The following is a 14,018-nucleotide window of genomic DNA, read 5'->3' as shown; positions in this document are numbered from 1 at the left end:
CCACCTTCTGTTATTTTGTTTTGCTATCATAGTGATCATCGCTTTATGGTCATTATGGTAGACGGCCATGGGCTGAACGACCATGCCGGAAAGATTTTTAGGAAACGTGCTCTATACGTGGCCGATGACGCGTAGTTGGCGCATTGACATGTGTATAGCATTGAATGCCGAACCTATCCGGCGGGAACGACACTAACCACTTTCCGTTCGGTCGGGTCAGATCGATGTTGAAATTGCCTATAATGACGATGGGCCATAGTCCATAGGAGTGTTACAACCGTATTTCGTACTGGTAGTCACAAAATTCAATAGATGCGTGTCACTAGCCAGATACTGTGGCGGTGCGCCAGTATCAAAAACAATGGGCCCTGGGGGCTTGGCAACGACTTACATTACTTTCTTCCGTTACCATGGGGGGCGCTCCACGTTATGCTCCCAAATGAGCACTTTCAAATACACTATCTGAAAAAAAAAAAGAAAAAAGAAATCGGAAGCGGACTTCTCCTAACATGGAGTCTTCTTACGGAAAAGCCAGCTTTCAAGGCTGTTACTTATCTGCAGACACTCTTAATTAAAGAGCGTTGAAAAAAAAAAATATGAGGGGAGGGGGAGGGAGGAAGGAAGTGCTTTTGTGTCAGCGGCGTCACACATGGTCAATAGTTGCAGAAGAGTAGATGTTTAGATGGTATTCTTACTAGTCAGCTGGTAGAGCTGAAAGTTAAAATAGCGCGATACACACAAGACTAAAATAATAGTTCTGTGCGCCTCCAAACGTTTGTCTAGTTCTATTCTTTCAGTCCTATGTCTACAGCGCTATTTTAAATTTAAGTGAATAGTTGTTTGTCCCTTTCGCGGCTTTTCACGCTCCTTGGTTATTCCTAGAAAGTTGGAAGCTTCGCTTTTCCGCTATCGTGTCCTCCGCTGTCGAGCGTGGCGCTCTATCTAGAAACAAAATGTGGCCAACACGATGCGCTCCTCTTGGCTCTTTTCCACGCGGCTAAGACTAGGCCGGTTTCGGCTGCACAAATCGCCGCAGTGTCTCATTTATTTCGCAGCCGCATTTCTGTAGGATCCGACTAATCATAGCCCCAAATTAAACACGGACAATAAACTGTAGCATTGCCTGTAGCGCCTATGAGCGGCCAAAACGTTACGTCGCGTTATTGGAAGTCGCGCAGCGTCTAGAACCCGCCGACCTTCGAGCCTCTTATGTTTCCGCGGCCTCGCTTTTTCGGTTCTCTGACATTATGCAAAATATTATACAAGCATACATGTCCCTAGGTGATCCTATTCTGCATTACTCCGTAGAATTATTATCGTAAACGAATCCCCCGTCGTCACGCGGCCGCCATAGCCTCCAGCATAACTGGCGACCTTGTAGTGCGAACTTATGCCTAACGCAGTCTCAGCGACTGTTGCGTTCCGATGCCTAGGTCACGCGTTGAATTTCCGGCCGCGGCAACTTCGTTTCATTGCGATAGCAATTATGTGGACACTCCAGGCGGATCTCTACCGTCGCCGTCGCCGTCAGGTTCCGTGTAAAGTCCAAGTGCGAGAAGATCGCGGCCACGCGCCGTGTGCTGTAGGTGCGAGGAAAAGCATACGAGGGTGAGCCGAGGAGGATGGTGGCTTGATGCGGCGGCGTATTCTCGCGGTGGAGGGGGCAGGCGAGCGCGCATCTCTTCGGCTCCGGTGACAGCTGCGCATCGCGCGGCTGGGCGCCCTGTCTGCGAGGTAATATGTGATGGGTTCGAAGGCCAGCAGACCCCGAGATAGCTGATGGCTTCGTGTGCGCCGTGTCCTCGCGCACCGAGTTCGCGTTGAAGCGAGAGGAAGCACGAAGGGGAATTCGCTCGTCGCTGCGGCCGCTCTTCGTGACGCTAGCGTTCTGACAGCGACGGCCCGTGGTCATCGAATGGGATGTGTTCATGTTTGCCTGTGCACGCCTTGCTTGTTAATTCAGTAAGCGAATGTCTGCAGCAGTTCATACGGTCGGTAAAACTGCCAACCTTACTTCATCCAAAACCAGTCACATCGTGAACAGATCACTCATTTATCAACGCAATAAAATATCAACGCGGGGATCTTCCGTGGTCGCCGTTCAAGCCTCATAGGATGCCAAGCGTACCGTGCCTACATTTTATTGTTCTAATTTGTATATTTCCAAGAAGCCCTTGCGCTTTGAGTTCACTTTACAACCCTGTCACAGAGTTGCATGCCCGCGCCCGTCTCAAGATGGACGCCATTGCCGCAGCAGCAGCAACGCCGCTTGCACGGCGATGGGGAAGAAAGCTTCCTATTGTCCCTGAGCTCGCCAGACCGGTTTGGTCACGTGTGTCGCCTCAGCGCGGCGGAGGGACGAGGCGGCTCGGCGAGCGGCAGAGCAGCTTGGAGGACGAAGCAGCGGGGTCGTGCACCGGGAGACAGCTGAAGATGTGGTCGGCAGGCTGAAACCTCCAGGCCGAAGTCTTCGCCGTTCGACCGACAGACGGTGCAAGTCCGTCAGGATCTTCGGCAGCGAGGTACCAGCAGCCCGACGCTCTTCAGATCGGGATCTCGGCAAGCACGCCCCAGATAAGCCTCGTGTTCCCGGCCGCTCTCAGAACTTTCCGCCGGACTCTCTTTTCTAATCGCGTTTAATCTTTCATCTATTTATCCATCGCGTGTTGATTCTTATATGTTCTCTTAGTGTAGCGTTTGCCCTATTTATTGTCGCGTGTATTTTGTATTTATGTCGCGTATTTTATTTGTTTTCGCGAGTGTAGGATTTCCCACGTGGTGGGCTTAGTGTCGCGCGAGTGGCGTCAGGGCGTGTGCTGTGTGACCTGCACGCCTTCCGCGAGCTAGGACCCACTACTGGAAGTTGTATGTTCTTTTTCTTTCATTATGTCTCGCGCATGATTTTATTGTATTAAATTGAGTGTGTGTGTTGTACGACGTCGCCTCCCGTCTCATGCCTCTGGTTCACGGTCGATCAGGCGTGGACCTTATCGCCGGTCAGCAGTCGAACCCTCAATAAACGCACGCGGGGTGGGTTTGTTGTCGTCCCATCCCCTCCGGTTCGGAGAGTGCGAATTAACCTCACCGCCAATTTTTGACAAACCCCTATTAATTTATTTTCAATGAGCTTATGCACGCTATTGCGGTTCAAAAGGTGGCGGGCTTTTCTCTCAGTCATTTTCCTCATTATCCCTTTAGTAGTGGGAACGAGATTAAATAAAAAGGGCAGAATTCCAAAATTCTCATGTGCCGACCTTTAAACACACATTAAACACGAGTTAACGCAACTCAGAATGCACTCGAGCGAAAACTGAAGTCTGTGCGAGGAATATACTATCCCGCCACTGGCAGAATTGTCGAAGGTGTTCAATACAAGAACTGTACAATAAATACCACACAGGGATGCTCGGGCTTGCTCGTTCACAGGAACCACACAGACTAAGTTTTCCCTTATCAAAGCTGCGCAGTCTTCTAAGATTTGGTCGACTAGCTGTGTGTGTAGCATATTGCGTGTGGCTGCCGGAATTCGCACTCTCCGCGAATTCAAGTAGACAAAAAGAACGCCATGAAGCTATGCGTGTGCCTAGACTCTTTTATTATTCCGTCTTGGAAAAAATAGAGCTCTCTGTACAAACGCAGTGACAAACTACATCTTTGCACCCGAGTGCACAAAACATGAACAATGCAGGTCAACATGAACGGAGATGTCTTATCATTTTTTTTCTTTTTTTCATCTCTATATGACTGACCATAAAACAGACCCTCTTTAACCGATGACGTACGGCATACACCACAAAAGCGACAGACACCGGCAATGAACAAACAATAAAAAGAAAAAGAACGTACCAGGGCGTCAACCACGCGCTTCTGGAGTAAGTAAAGGACACTTCAATGGTGTCACATTGGTGAAGTGAACAATACCATGCACAACTACAACTAAGCAATAGAAACTTGTGTATAAAAAAGATCAAAGATGCTAAAGATCAAAGGCTGCCATTGATAAAAAAAAAAGAAGAAACCATTGTGAAATTCGCTAGATTGACAAGCATAAAAAACCAGGAGCTGTACATTCAGCCCACCCATCAGGCACAATGAAGTTCTTCAGGCGAGATCCCCAACATGAAACGACGCAAAATAAATGAAATTGAGCACCACCAGATGATCAAAAAAAGTGACTGAGCCAAGCTGTGAAAAAAAAAAAAATCAATGATGGAAGTACAGAAAAACAAACAAAAACACGATGGAAATATTTTCCCTGCAGGCCTTACCAGTTATCCCTCCCCATAATGGACCAAAAAGTAACAACTTATTGCACAATGCCATGCCACGAAAAAACGATACCTTCCACTGCCTATGTAATTCCGAACTGCACCTATGATACAGACGTAGAAGAAATAAGCATTTTGAATAGCTGTATAACTCAAACCACTTGTAACAGTATGCAGAGGCATATATACAATACTTTGTATCTTACAGCTGCAATATGCTCGCAGCTCTTTCATCTTGTGATGGCCGGCTCATTAGAACACCGCATTTCTTTGTTTTCACTCTGCTTCTAAGTACAATCCACTGCGCAAGCATCACATAAAAAATGCTACATATCAACTACAGTCAAAACGTGACAATCTTTCTATTATCAGCACTTCTCTTGCACCCAAAGCAAGTTGGTTACTCACAAGACGACAATGCTATGAAGTCATTAAACCAAAAGCAAAAACAGAGAGGGGCAATATATATTGGGAATGCCACAAACCACAAAGGTGACTAAGACAGACATTGTTAAGTAGTGGTATTTGTTAGCTTCCTACCATAATACATCAGCAGTGAAATGGATAAACCATCAGCAGCCACAAAATACTAGAGATAACTCTATCTCACGACATTTCAACCAAGAATCCAACTCGAGTAGCCTTTCCACACAGGAGGCCAGTTAATAGCCCAGCAAGCCAGACAAAGGCATGATTCATTCATTTATGCTGGAGGAAGGAGATTGAATATTTTTAACGAAATAATAACAGAGAAATACGTAGAGACAGAACACTGCAGCTGTTGAGAAAAGCCCTCCATCCACTGGATGGGGGTATAGTCAAGATAACAGCAGTGGCCCAATGACGGTAGTGATTTGATGGAGCAAGTCGACAGTCAGGTAACCTAGGCAGAAAAGTGCAACAGGCCTTGTAACGCTAGTAGTTCTGTTGACTCTTTAGAGAGCCGAGATGAGGCTACATGTTTCTTTCTCACTCTTCTCAATGCATGAGCTACACATATGTTCCTTTTTGTGCTAAAATGAGGAAATGCTCTATGTATTCTTGACTGTGCACCAAATGTCAATGGCACCCTAGCATACCTTGGAAAATACTACAAATGAGTTGTACACAAGCAAAAGAGAATGAAGATGTCTTTGTACCATTTCAGAATGCTTTCCCCCAAAACTGAAAGAGTAAAAACAACTAACATTGAATTCTAAGCAAAAACAAATGAAATAAAAAAAATGACAGTACAGTGTGAAAAGAAATGTAAATGCACAAGAAACTATGGCTTTACACTTGAAGCTAAAGGACCAACTGGTGTAATGTTGCATGGGCACATAAACATGGAAGCAACTGCTTTAAATGATGAGCTACACGTATAACGGTCATTGCAGGTGCACAGAGTTCTAGGTCTGCAGACCTGCTTCTTCAGCGTCAACTACCGACTTGCTCATGAAAAACACATTCGCTGTTGTCTGTGTCCCTCTGTTTGTCCTGTTGTTTAGTGCTGTCTACTGCTCGTAATGCATTACCATGTCCATTTTCAAAGGCTTTGGCATGGTTAAAACAGCTCTACCTTAAGTGCCCATTATACAAATCCAGTGAAAGCTCCTGTTAGCAGCAAAAGGCCAAAAACAAAATGCCAAATACAAAACTAAAATCACAAACGATTGCTAAAAAATGAACCAGTCATGACCCCTTCAATCAGTCACACTCTGCTGCTGAGATAACAACACATGCCTTGCAACTGTGCTGGACAAAAAATTAGTAGGGTCCCACCATAATAAAAAAAAAAAACAGTGTGTACAACGAAATGATTGTGCCTCTTCCTAAAAGCTGCACGGCAGAACATCTATATAACTTTAACAAATGAATGACAGAAAAGAAATATTAAAATTCTGCACCACGCAAGAGTCCTTACAACACTGCAAACAAGACAGCACATACTGGTCTTGACGAAATACTGATACAAGTGATGGAACTGTTAACATCTGCCCACATCTCCAGCAGAAGGAAGCACTTAGGAGGACAGTCTCATTAGTGGCAGCCCTAATAGGCAACTAGACATCACACAGTGAAAAACATGTATAGAAAAGTGGGGGAGGAGGTTTCGTAAGCGACATCTAATGGCAGATTATGGCACTTAATAAAATGGAATGCAAGCAAGTTCTGTCATTAGGTCACTGTGGCAACCATGGTGACAGAACACCGACGGGACAGCAACAAGCACGTTGCCCATTTCAGTCACTAGGTGAAGTCAGCATCCGACGTGCCTCAAGTTGTCTACAGTGCTAGTGAAGTTATGTGTATGTGGGACAACACAATGTTTCTCCTCCTAATTGCTTCTTGCTGCGATTTCCAGTGATAACCAATGTCTGAGCACATTCAATTGTTTGGAGCATCTCACAGTTTGGTTTTCTATGAATCAGTGACAGCATTTTAGCAGAAGTTAACATACATTGCAGGCAACAATTTATGCCACACAGTTACAAAGCAATAACTTGAAAGATAAGTCAGTTCAACACATTTGCCAGGTACACAAGAGGCTCAAGGCAAGAATGCTGGCAAATCCTTGCATGCTGCATATAAAACAGCATCACTGCGCAGAATGGTCATAATACATTGACTGAGGGCACAGAACAAAATCAAAATTAATATCTATTCTTTCTCCTTGAGAAACAGTGATATCTGTAGAATACTACCCTCAACTGGCTCAATTCACTGCATACAATAGTATTTTTGGCTCCCATTGTGCATAACCGAACAGACCCGATAATATGTGTTTAAGGCACTGAGATAAAACAACACAGCACGTCGTTCTACATCAATGCAAATCAAAGGTCAGGTAAGTAAAAAGGAAGAAAAGGAAGGATCAAAGTCTGTAGAGTGCAGCTTCATATGCAGGAGCACTGGGACACTGCCGCCAGCAGCTCTCGACAACAGCCACGTTTTAAAGTGACAATCGGACAATTTTGTGTACAGACTTTCAGCACGTACAAGAACCATTTAACACCATACTCATAGCCACAGTCACGTGGGCAATTATTATACATACATAGCATTAACAAACTATACAGTTTCCTCCTAACCCCGTATTCAGAAACAGGCCTTGACTTGAAGCTCTTCAATTCTGCCAAGCATAAGACAGTGCCCTGTCTCATCCTGGCTGCAAATAATGCAAAGGACATCGACTAACTATGTGAGAAATCATACCTTAAGAAAGAAAATTATTGGAATTTTGGACCAATGCGGGAAAGGCACAGGTTGGAAGATATGTTAAAAACTAGATAGCAATTTTCATGACATCCGTGGGACCCAAGCCTCAACCCTTTGTGTGGGAAGCCAGTGTATCAACTACAGCACCTACTGTGTTTTCTCAGTCAAATAGCACGCATGGGTGTTCATGCAATGTACAGCTGTGAGGATATAAGTTTGCAGACTATGCTGTAGCCCTCAAAACTGACATTTCAAGGTTTACAGGCTGTAGGCTCTGTAAACAAGATTTGGCCGTTTCGCTACAAGGGCAAAGCACTGACAGTGATTGAAAGCAGCATTGACATTTGACAGCCTTATGCTGGACTCCTCAGATGATGTTATAACTATATGCAAGAGCAACATGTTGGCATGATGCAGCGCACAGGGCAACTCCTGCCTGATAGGAAACAGTGCCCTGGCAGCTACCATGCGTCTAATGCTGATGTGATGAGCATTAGCGTGCACCCAGTGAAATATTAGTTAACATTAGCTTGACATTTACAGCCCATTCCACTCCGAACAGTGCATACACACAGCAGTTCAGCAGGAACTATGCCCTGGCTCCACCACCAAAGCAATTGAGCATAGCACTGACAGTGCGTTGATTTCGCTTCACTGATGTTGCAGCCAAATAGACTTCACGTCCCAGGAGGCGCTCTAACTCACCGTGCCAGAGCCAGGCATGTGCCATTGAGCGGGATGGCATGACAATGGTGGTGACGACCGTGTTTTGGGCTTCAAGCATAATTGCTATTGCAATAAAAGTTTAATTGAGGCCCTGTAGTCAGTAAAACAATACAACACTAGGCTCGTCACATGTCCTGCCAGGACTCATAGGCACCTCAATCACTTTGCAAGTCAGTTTTTGTTACTGAATGGTATGTGATGAATGCAAGACCAATTTTTTGTTTAAATGTACTTGTTAGACGCCTGAATCTGGACCACCATGCACATGGACAAAGTGACCATCTTGTCATGTCAGATATGGCCAAACTGCTTTGTTTGTATAAGCAAAAAGATAAAGATGCAACATTGTGTGGTGGGTTGCTACATTTGGCAAGCATCCTGAATTTTTATGTCATTTCACAGTAATCAAAACACGGATCATGGTTGCTATTCACTGTTAATGGCCACACAATGGCCTATTTCAAATGAGTGCCCCTTTATTTCTTAATTTTCAGTTTTTTTTAAGAGTTGGTGTCAAGAATACAAGTAATACACTTTGATACACTTCTACAGAGAGATTTCATATTCAGCATGGATATTTTACGTAATAATTTCCTAACTTTGAGAAAGCCAATGTGCAATATATTGTACGAGAGGTCTCGGGAGGATTCTAATACAAGATTACGAGCTCAGGCTACAGAAATATTCAGCTTTTTCTCAGATCCCAACACCATATAAGTTTTTGACAACTATAGTACATGAGCCTGTGATCTCAGGCTATGTGTACACTGCACTGGCACCCTATGGCATACCATATAGAAACAAAAACCTTTTTCCCATTCCTTTTTGTCACAGAAACATTAAGCTGCTTTCACAGAGAGTACCTTAACAGCTGCAATGATGTGACAGTTACTGGTGCTGCAAGTATAAGTGGCAGACAGAGACACTACCACTAACACGTCCATTCTGAAGTTTAGCTTACAAGCAGTTAAACAAACAGCTGCAACAGTTACTACTAGGTTTCATGCAACAGACACCACAAAGGAAGTACAGCAAAAGCCAACATCTGGAATACAGTCAAACCTTGATATAACAGGCTGGAAGTACGAGAAGTTGTGGTACTTTCTCACGCCAAGAATTAAAAAAAAATTTAGTTAAAGGTAATGCTTTTATTCTTCAGCAAATGAAAAATTCACAGTTCCACCCGAAAGGTGAAGCACCGATTGCGATAGGAAGTTAGTAGATAGCTGTACGAAGTAAGGACAGTAGTTTTATTGGCTGTGTAAACTTGTAAACATTTGCTTACTAAACTATAACTAAATTAACAATGACAGAATGTGCAAGCATGACTCAACGAGGACATAGAAAGAAACAGACACATAGAGACAGCACTGTGTTTGTGTGCCTGCTTTGTTCTACGTCCTCGTTCAGTCGCGCTTCCATATTCTATCATAGATTCAAACCAACTAGCAAGTCAACGTGTTTTAGCTAAATTAACCAGCACGGTGTCACGCACACACAGGTAAACATGAACACATCTCGCTCGATGAGTGCAGAAACTTGCTGTGAAAATTCTGGAGTGAGGAATCACGGCAACAGCAATTGAATTAACCTTCATGCATATCTCGCTTCACTGAGAACGAAACGTTGAATGCACATCGCATACAAAGCCTACCGGCACTATGTGCACTCTGTAAACATCACAGATCGCTTTGAAGATGAGGCCTGCGTGGGTGCGTACTTAAGCCACGTTGCAGACTGCTTTCATGACATACGAGCGCCAGCAATGTGCCCCTACGGAGTTCACCAAAGTCGTCTACTATGGCGTCAGCGATTTGCATGGCCAACACTGTTGTAGACGCTGCGGTTGTCTCCACTCTATGCAGAGTGGTGGGCGAGGAGGACATGGAGGCAGCATAGAAGCCGCCGGAGAAGAACGCCCCTCCTCCCTTGCCACAGGAGAGGGCATGCATCCGGGCCACGTTGCTCACTCGCCCACACGAGGCTTAATCGCATTCACTGGCTCACCCTCACATGCTTTCACTCATACAGAACCTCACGGCGACAGTGACGGCAGAAATGTGCCTGGAGTCTTGGTCTTGCTTGTGTGCAGAAAGGCTCATAGAAGTAAGTCTATCTGAGCCCGCTGTTTTTATTTCATGCTTGTCATTAAATGCTTCAGAGCATGCAGACAACGCATGAGAACTTCATTAAATGGAAGTAACAGACAAAATCATTTAGCTAAATCGTAAGGAAAAATATGTAAATGGTATAAAGATTGGATAATAAAGTAACTGTAAATTGTCTCAAATCAAGAATCATATCAAGGTTCAACTGTACCCCTGCTGGCTGGCTGATGCATTCATCATAGCTGAAGCACAGCATTACAGTATTCTGTCTCATCTTGATGTGCTTACATTCACTCAGCAGCAAGGCAGAAAGACCTCTTGGCAACAAAGACATATCAAAGTCACATATGAGCGTTCAACATGCGAGTCTTTGATATGCCTTCAGTATAGATACATTTCCTAAGCGCAGACATTGCATTTGTGTAAGTAAAACATACCAAAATACTGACTGCACACAGCTGTTCCATCAAAAACAAACTGAATGCACTCCCAATTGCAAAAGCTTTTTGAGCATGGGATTCTTGAAAAAACTAAATTTCATCACAGATAATTTATCCTGCTGCAAAGAGAAAAGTTAAGTATACACCACAGTCAAACCTCATTATAACGGAGTCCCATATGAAAAGACAATAACTTCTTTATACTATTTTATATTTCTTATAAGTGTACACATAAAAAAAAAGTTCGCGATCAAGCGTATGCAAAACAATCACAAATGACAGGTCAGCAGAGGGTCTCCTGAAAATTGGAAATGCCTGTTTGTCGCTTGCCATGCTGATACATTGTATGTGAACAATGCTAAATTATAAGCATGCACCTTGTGAATGTTTGGATGAGCATTCAGACTGTGCCATATTAAGGTGTTCTTGCCAACTATTTAACATTTTAATGCGATTAGCATTCTTAGCCAACTTCAGCCATCTCATGTCTATGTATGTACGTATATGCGCGCATGTGTGTGTGTGTGTGTGTATATATATATATCCTCCTTACAGCACTTTCTCTTCAACAAAAAAAGAACTTTAAAATTTCTCCAATGTTCCACTGGATTCGAACCTGTGTCTCATGGGTTCCTGAAGCACAGCAGCCTGACACTTCAGCACTGCGTCACAAATGACGGGAATAAATTCTCAGAATTAGCAAGCGCCGGTGCAATCTCAGAAAAGGAGACTTTGCCTGTCTGCCGCTATATGACCCAACATGTCCAAAGGGACGCATGAGAGGGGCGCCTGGATGCAGTATATGTAGGGTCCTTCGCTATGGTGAAACTCGATAATTACTGTTTTTGCACCCTGAACAAAATTAATACAAAGCGGGTTAAACCCGGCCTCTCCACAATGACTTTAATTTCATTTGGGATAATGATAAATGCAGGTGTTACAAAACTAATGAACACTTTTTGCATTTTGTGAGACATATCTTATTACAAATATTATATATGAATATGGTGTATGCATCGTTTGCTTTAATAATTTGTGAAAGTTACTAGAAAAATCACGAACTTTGGGCAGCCAGACAACAAAACACCCAATTTCTCCCCAGCTTTAATTTTAAAAGATAACGGATTTTTACAGCCAAACTTCAAGAAGCATATAACCCAGAAACGAAGGACCCCAAGTATACGGCTCATATGTGATGTGTTTCGGCGGTGGCAACATGGTGTGCCACTACATTGCTTGAATGCTAAGTGCATTAACGGGCTGCATATGCGCTCAGCCACACTGATAGCCATGCTTGCCGTAAGCTCCGAGATCTATGACAATTGGAGAAGTTTGTGTGCTGTGTGCGTGCCATCATGAGTTTAGAGAGCGCAGAGCGCAGGTCAGTGGCTTATGGTCAGCCGCGCTAGAAAAGGACATGTGCAAGAGATGCGTTCACAAGCAGCCGAATGTAGTTCAACTATTTGATCTTCTGGTCTACGGAAGTTTCCATTTATTGTCTCGTTATTTGTTAGTGGCAGAATGGCAGTGGCAGTGAAATTTCGTTTTACTGAAATTATGTATAAATACACCTCGTTATATTGAGGCTCAAAGTAAACGGTGTGCAATGGACAAGAAGTTATAAAAATTAAATACTTTGATATATTGAGAATTTTATTGAGAACTGAAGTTTGTTATATTGACATTTAACTGTTCTTCATCATATGTGATAATTCTTTACATCAGTGTTCACTATATAAATGTACGACTGTACTTCTCTTTGCAACCATCACCTCTGAATTCCAGGTTCAGTGACGAAAATGCAACAAGACTAAGCTTTTATTCTATGCTCCAAAAGCTTTTGCAGTCAGCCGTACAGCAGTTTGAAAATCCCGAAGGGGGGGGGGGGGGCAATCAGCGTTTTCATCATTCCCGTGTGCTCCCTCCTGCACACGAAGTTCTGCGCAAACCACATGCCTAACCCACATGAAAAAAAAAAAAAAAAACCAAGAAAGCAGTGCACAGGCTCGAAAAGCTAGAAACCATGCCCACATGGTTGAAACAAGGTAGGCTATTGCAAGTTATGTTTCAGTGTTTGCACTTATCAACAACTGCTGTCCTTATCGTCAGCTCCAATGCCAATTCCCTGCACATCACCCGAAGGAAGAAAGGTGCACCTTTTATGAGGCGTAATTGCAAATGAATGAACATTTTTCACCACTTGACATCATGGGAACAAATTTATCTACGACTGATTTTCATCACTTCTGATAAGGCATCACCTCTAAAAGCAAAGGCTCATTGGGAAGCCATTTTTTAAACAAGACTTGTTACAGTCCCTTTGAGTGAACTTTGTAGCGATCTATAGCAAACTGTACACACTCATATTCACATGTACTTAAATAGGTGGGGCAGATATGACTTCGTGGTTAAGAAATTAATGTATCTTTAAACGATGTGAAACAGTTGTACACAGTAAATCATTTGAAAAATCACGTCAGAACAATGCTTCCAACCACTCTTGTCACATGTTGATGCTGCAAGGCTCATTTCACAAAACAAGTTCACGTCCCTATAGCACAGCATCCCAAAGCATTTGTTTGCTGCAAGTTCAGCAGATTCTGTTGTCCAAAATAGATGCGCTTGATGTACCGGGCTTCAATGAAAGTTTTGAAGAAATTCCTGGCAGATGGAACTGGAGAGAATGAAGCCAGTGAGGCCAGAACCAGTATGCAAACCAATGCAACTAATGATGGAAAAGGTAGCTACACAGGCAATTCATCATGTCCTCGTGTTGGTTCCATAAGACTTGAGAAGCAGGCTGTAGACTTCGTCGTCTGGACCTATTGAAGAGACAGATGTAATGTAATTAGAAAATGATGCACCGTAACAATAAATGACACATTTGACTAACGCCCATAATTTTTTTCTGCTAAAATTAGATTGCCCTACGTAGGGAGCCACAGAAGCAATGTAAACGCAACACTCTGTGCTTTAACAGGATGTCTACTAAATTACTTTATATTCCGTGAATTTTCCAGGTTCTCCCTGATAATGTAAGTAAAAATTCCCTGAACAGTTAAAAAAAAGAAAAAACATTTTGCATGTCAAACAGAGGCATGATTCATAGATGATTCCATGCACAAAACTGTTTATTGCAGCACCAAAACAAGATTATGAGGATATTTATTAATTGCTTTAAAGGGTCAATTTCCTCCTGGAGAAGCGAAGCCTTATTCTGTGTTTGAATGATGAGCTTTCGCTTCTATTGTTGGAGCTCCTTGATGCAGATGGCCAGT

General features: G+C 43.4%; 1 protein-coding gene across 3 annotated transcripts in view; it reads right to left on the bottom strand.

Moving 5' to 3' along the window:
- Window positions 1-3,572: 3,572 nt before the first annotated feature.
- The window catches only part of gem (transcription factor CP2 like gemini), an 81,739-nt gene continuing 71,293 nt past the window's right edge, over window positions 3,573-14,018 (bottom strand). For all 3 annotated transcript variants that reach the window (XM_065445950.2, XM_065445951.1, XM_065445949.1), the window contains one exon: window positions 3,573-13,562. In XM_065445950.2, the coding sequence (XP_065302022.1) occupies window positions 13,501-13,562 (62 nt within the window). In that variant the 3' untranslated portion in view covers window positions 3,573-13,500. The remainder of the gene's footprint in view (window positions 13,563-14,018) is intronic.

Source organism: Dermacentor albipictus, chromosome 4 (genome assembly GCF_038994185.2).
Source record: "Dermacentor albipictus isolate Rhodes 1998 colony chromosome 4, USDA_Dalb.pri_finalv2, whole genome shotgun sequence".
NCBI classification, from domain to species: domain Eukaryota; kingdom Metazoa; phylum Arthropoda; class Arachnida; order Ixodida; family Ixodidae; genus Dermacentor; species Dermacentor albipictus.
The sequence above is the reverse complement of the archived record's forward strand: the minus strand, read 5'-3'. Positions and strand labels throughout refer to the sequence as shown.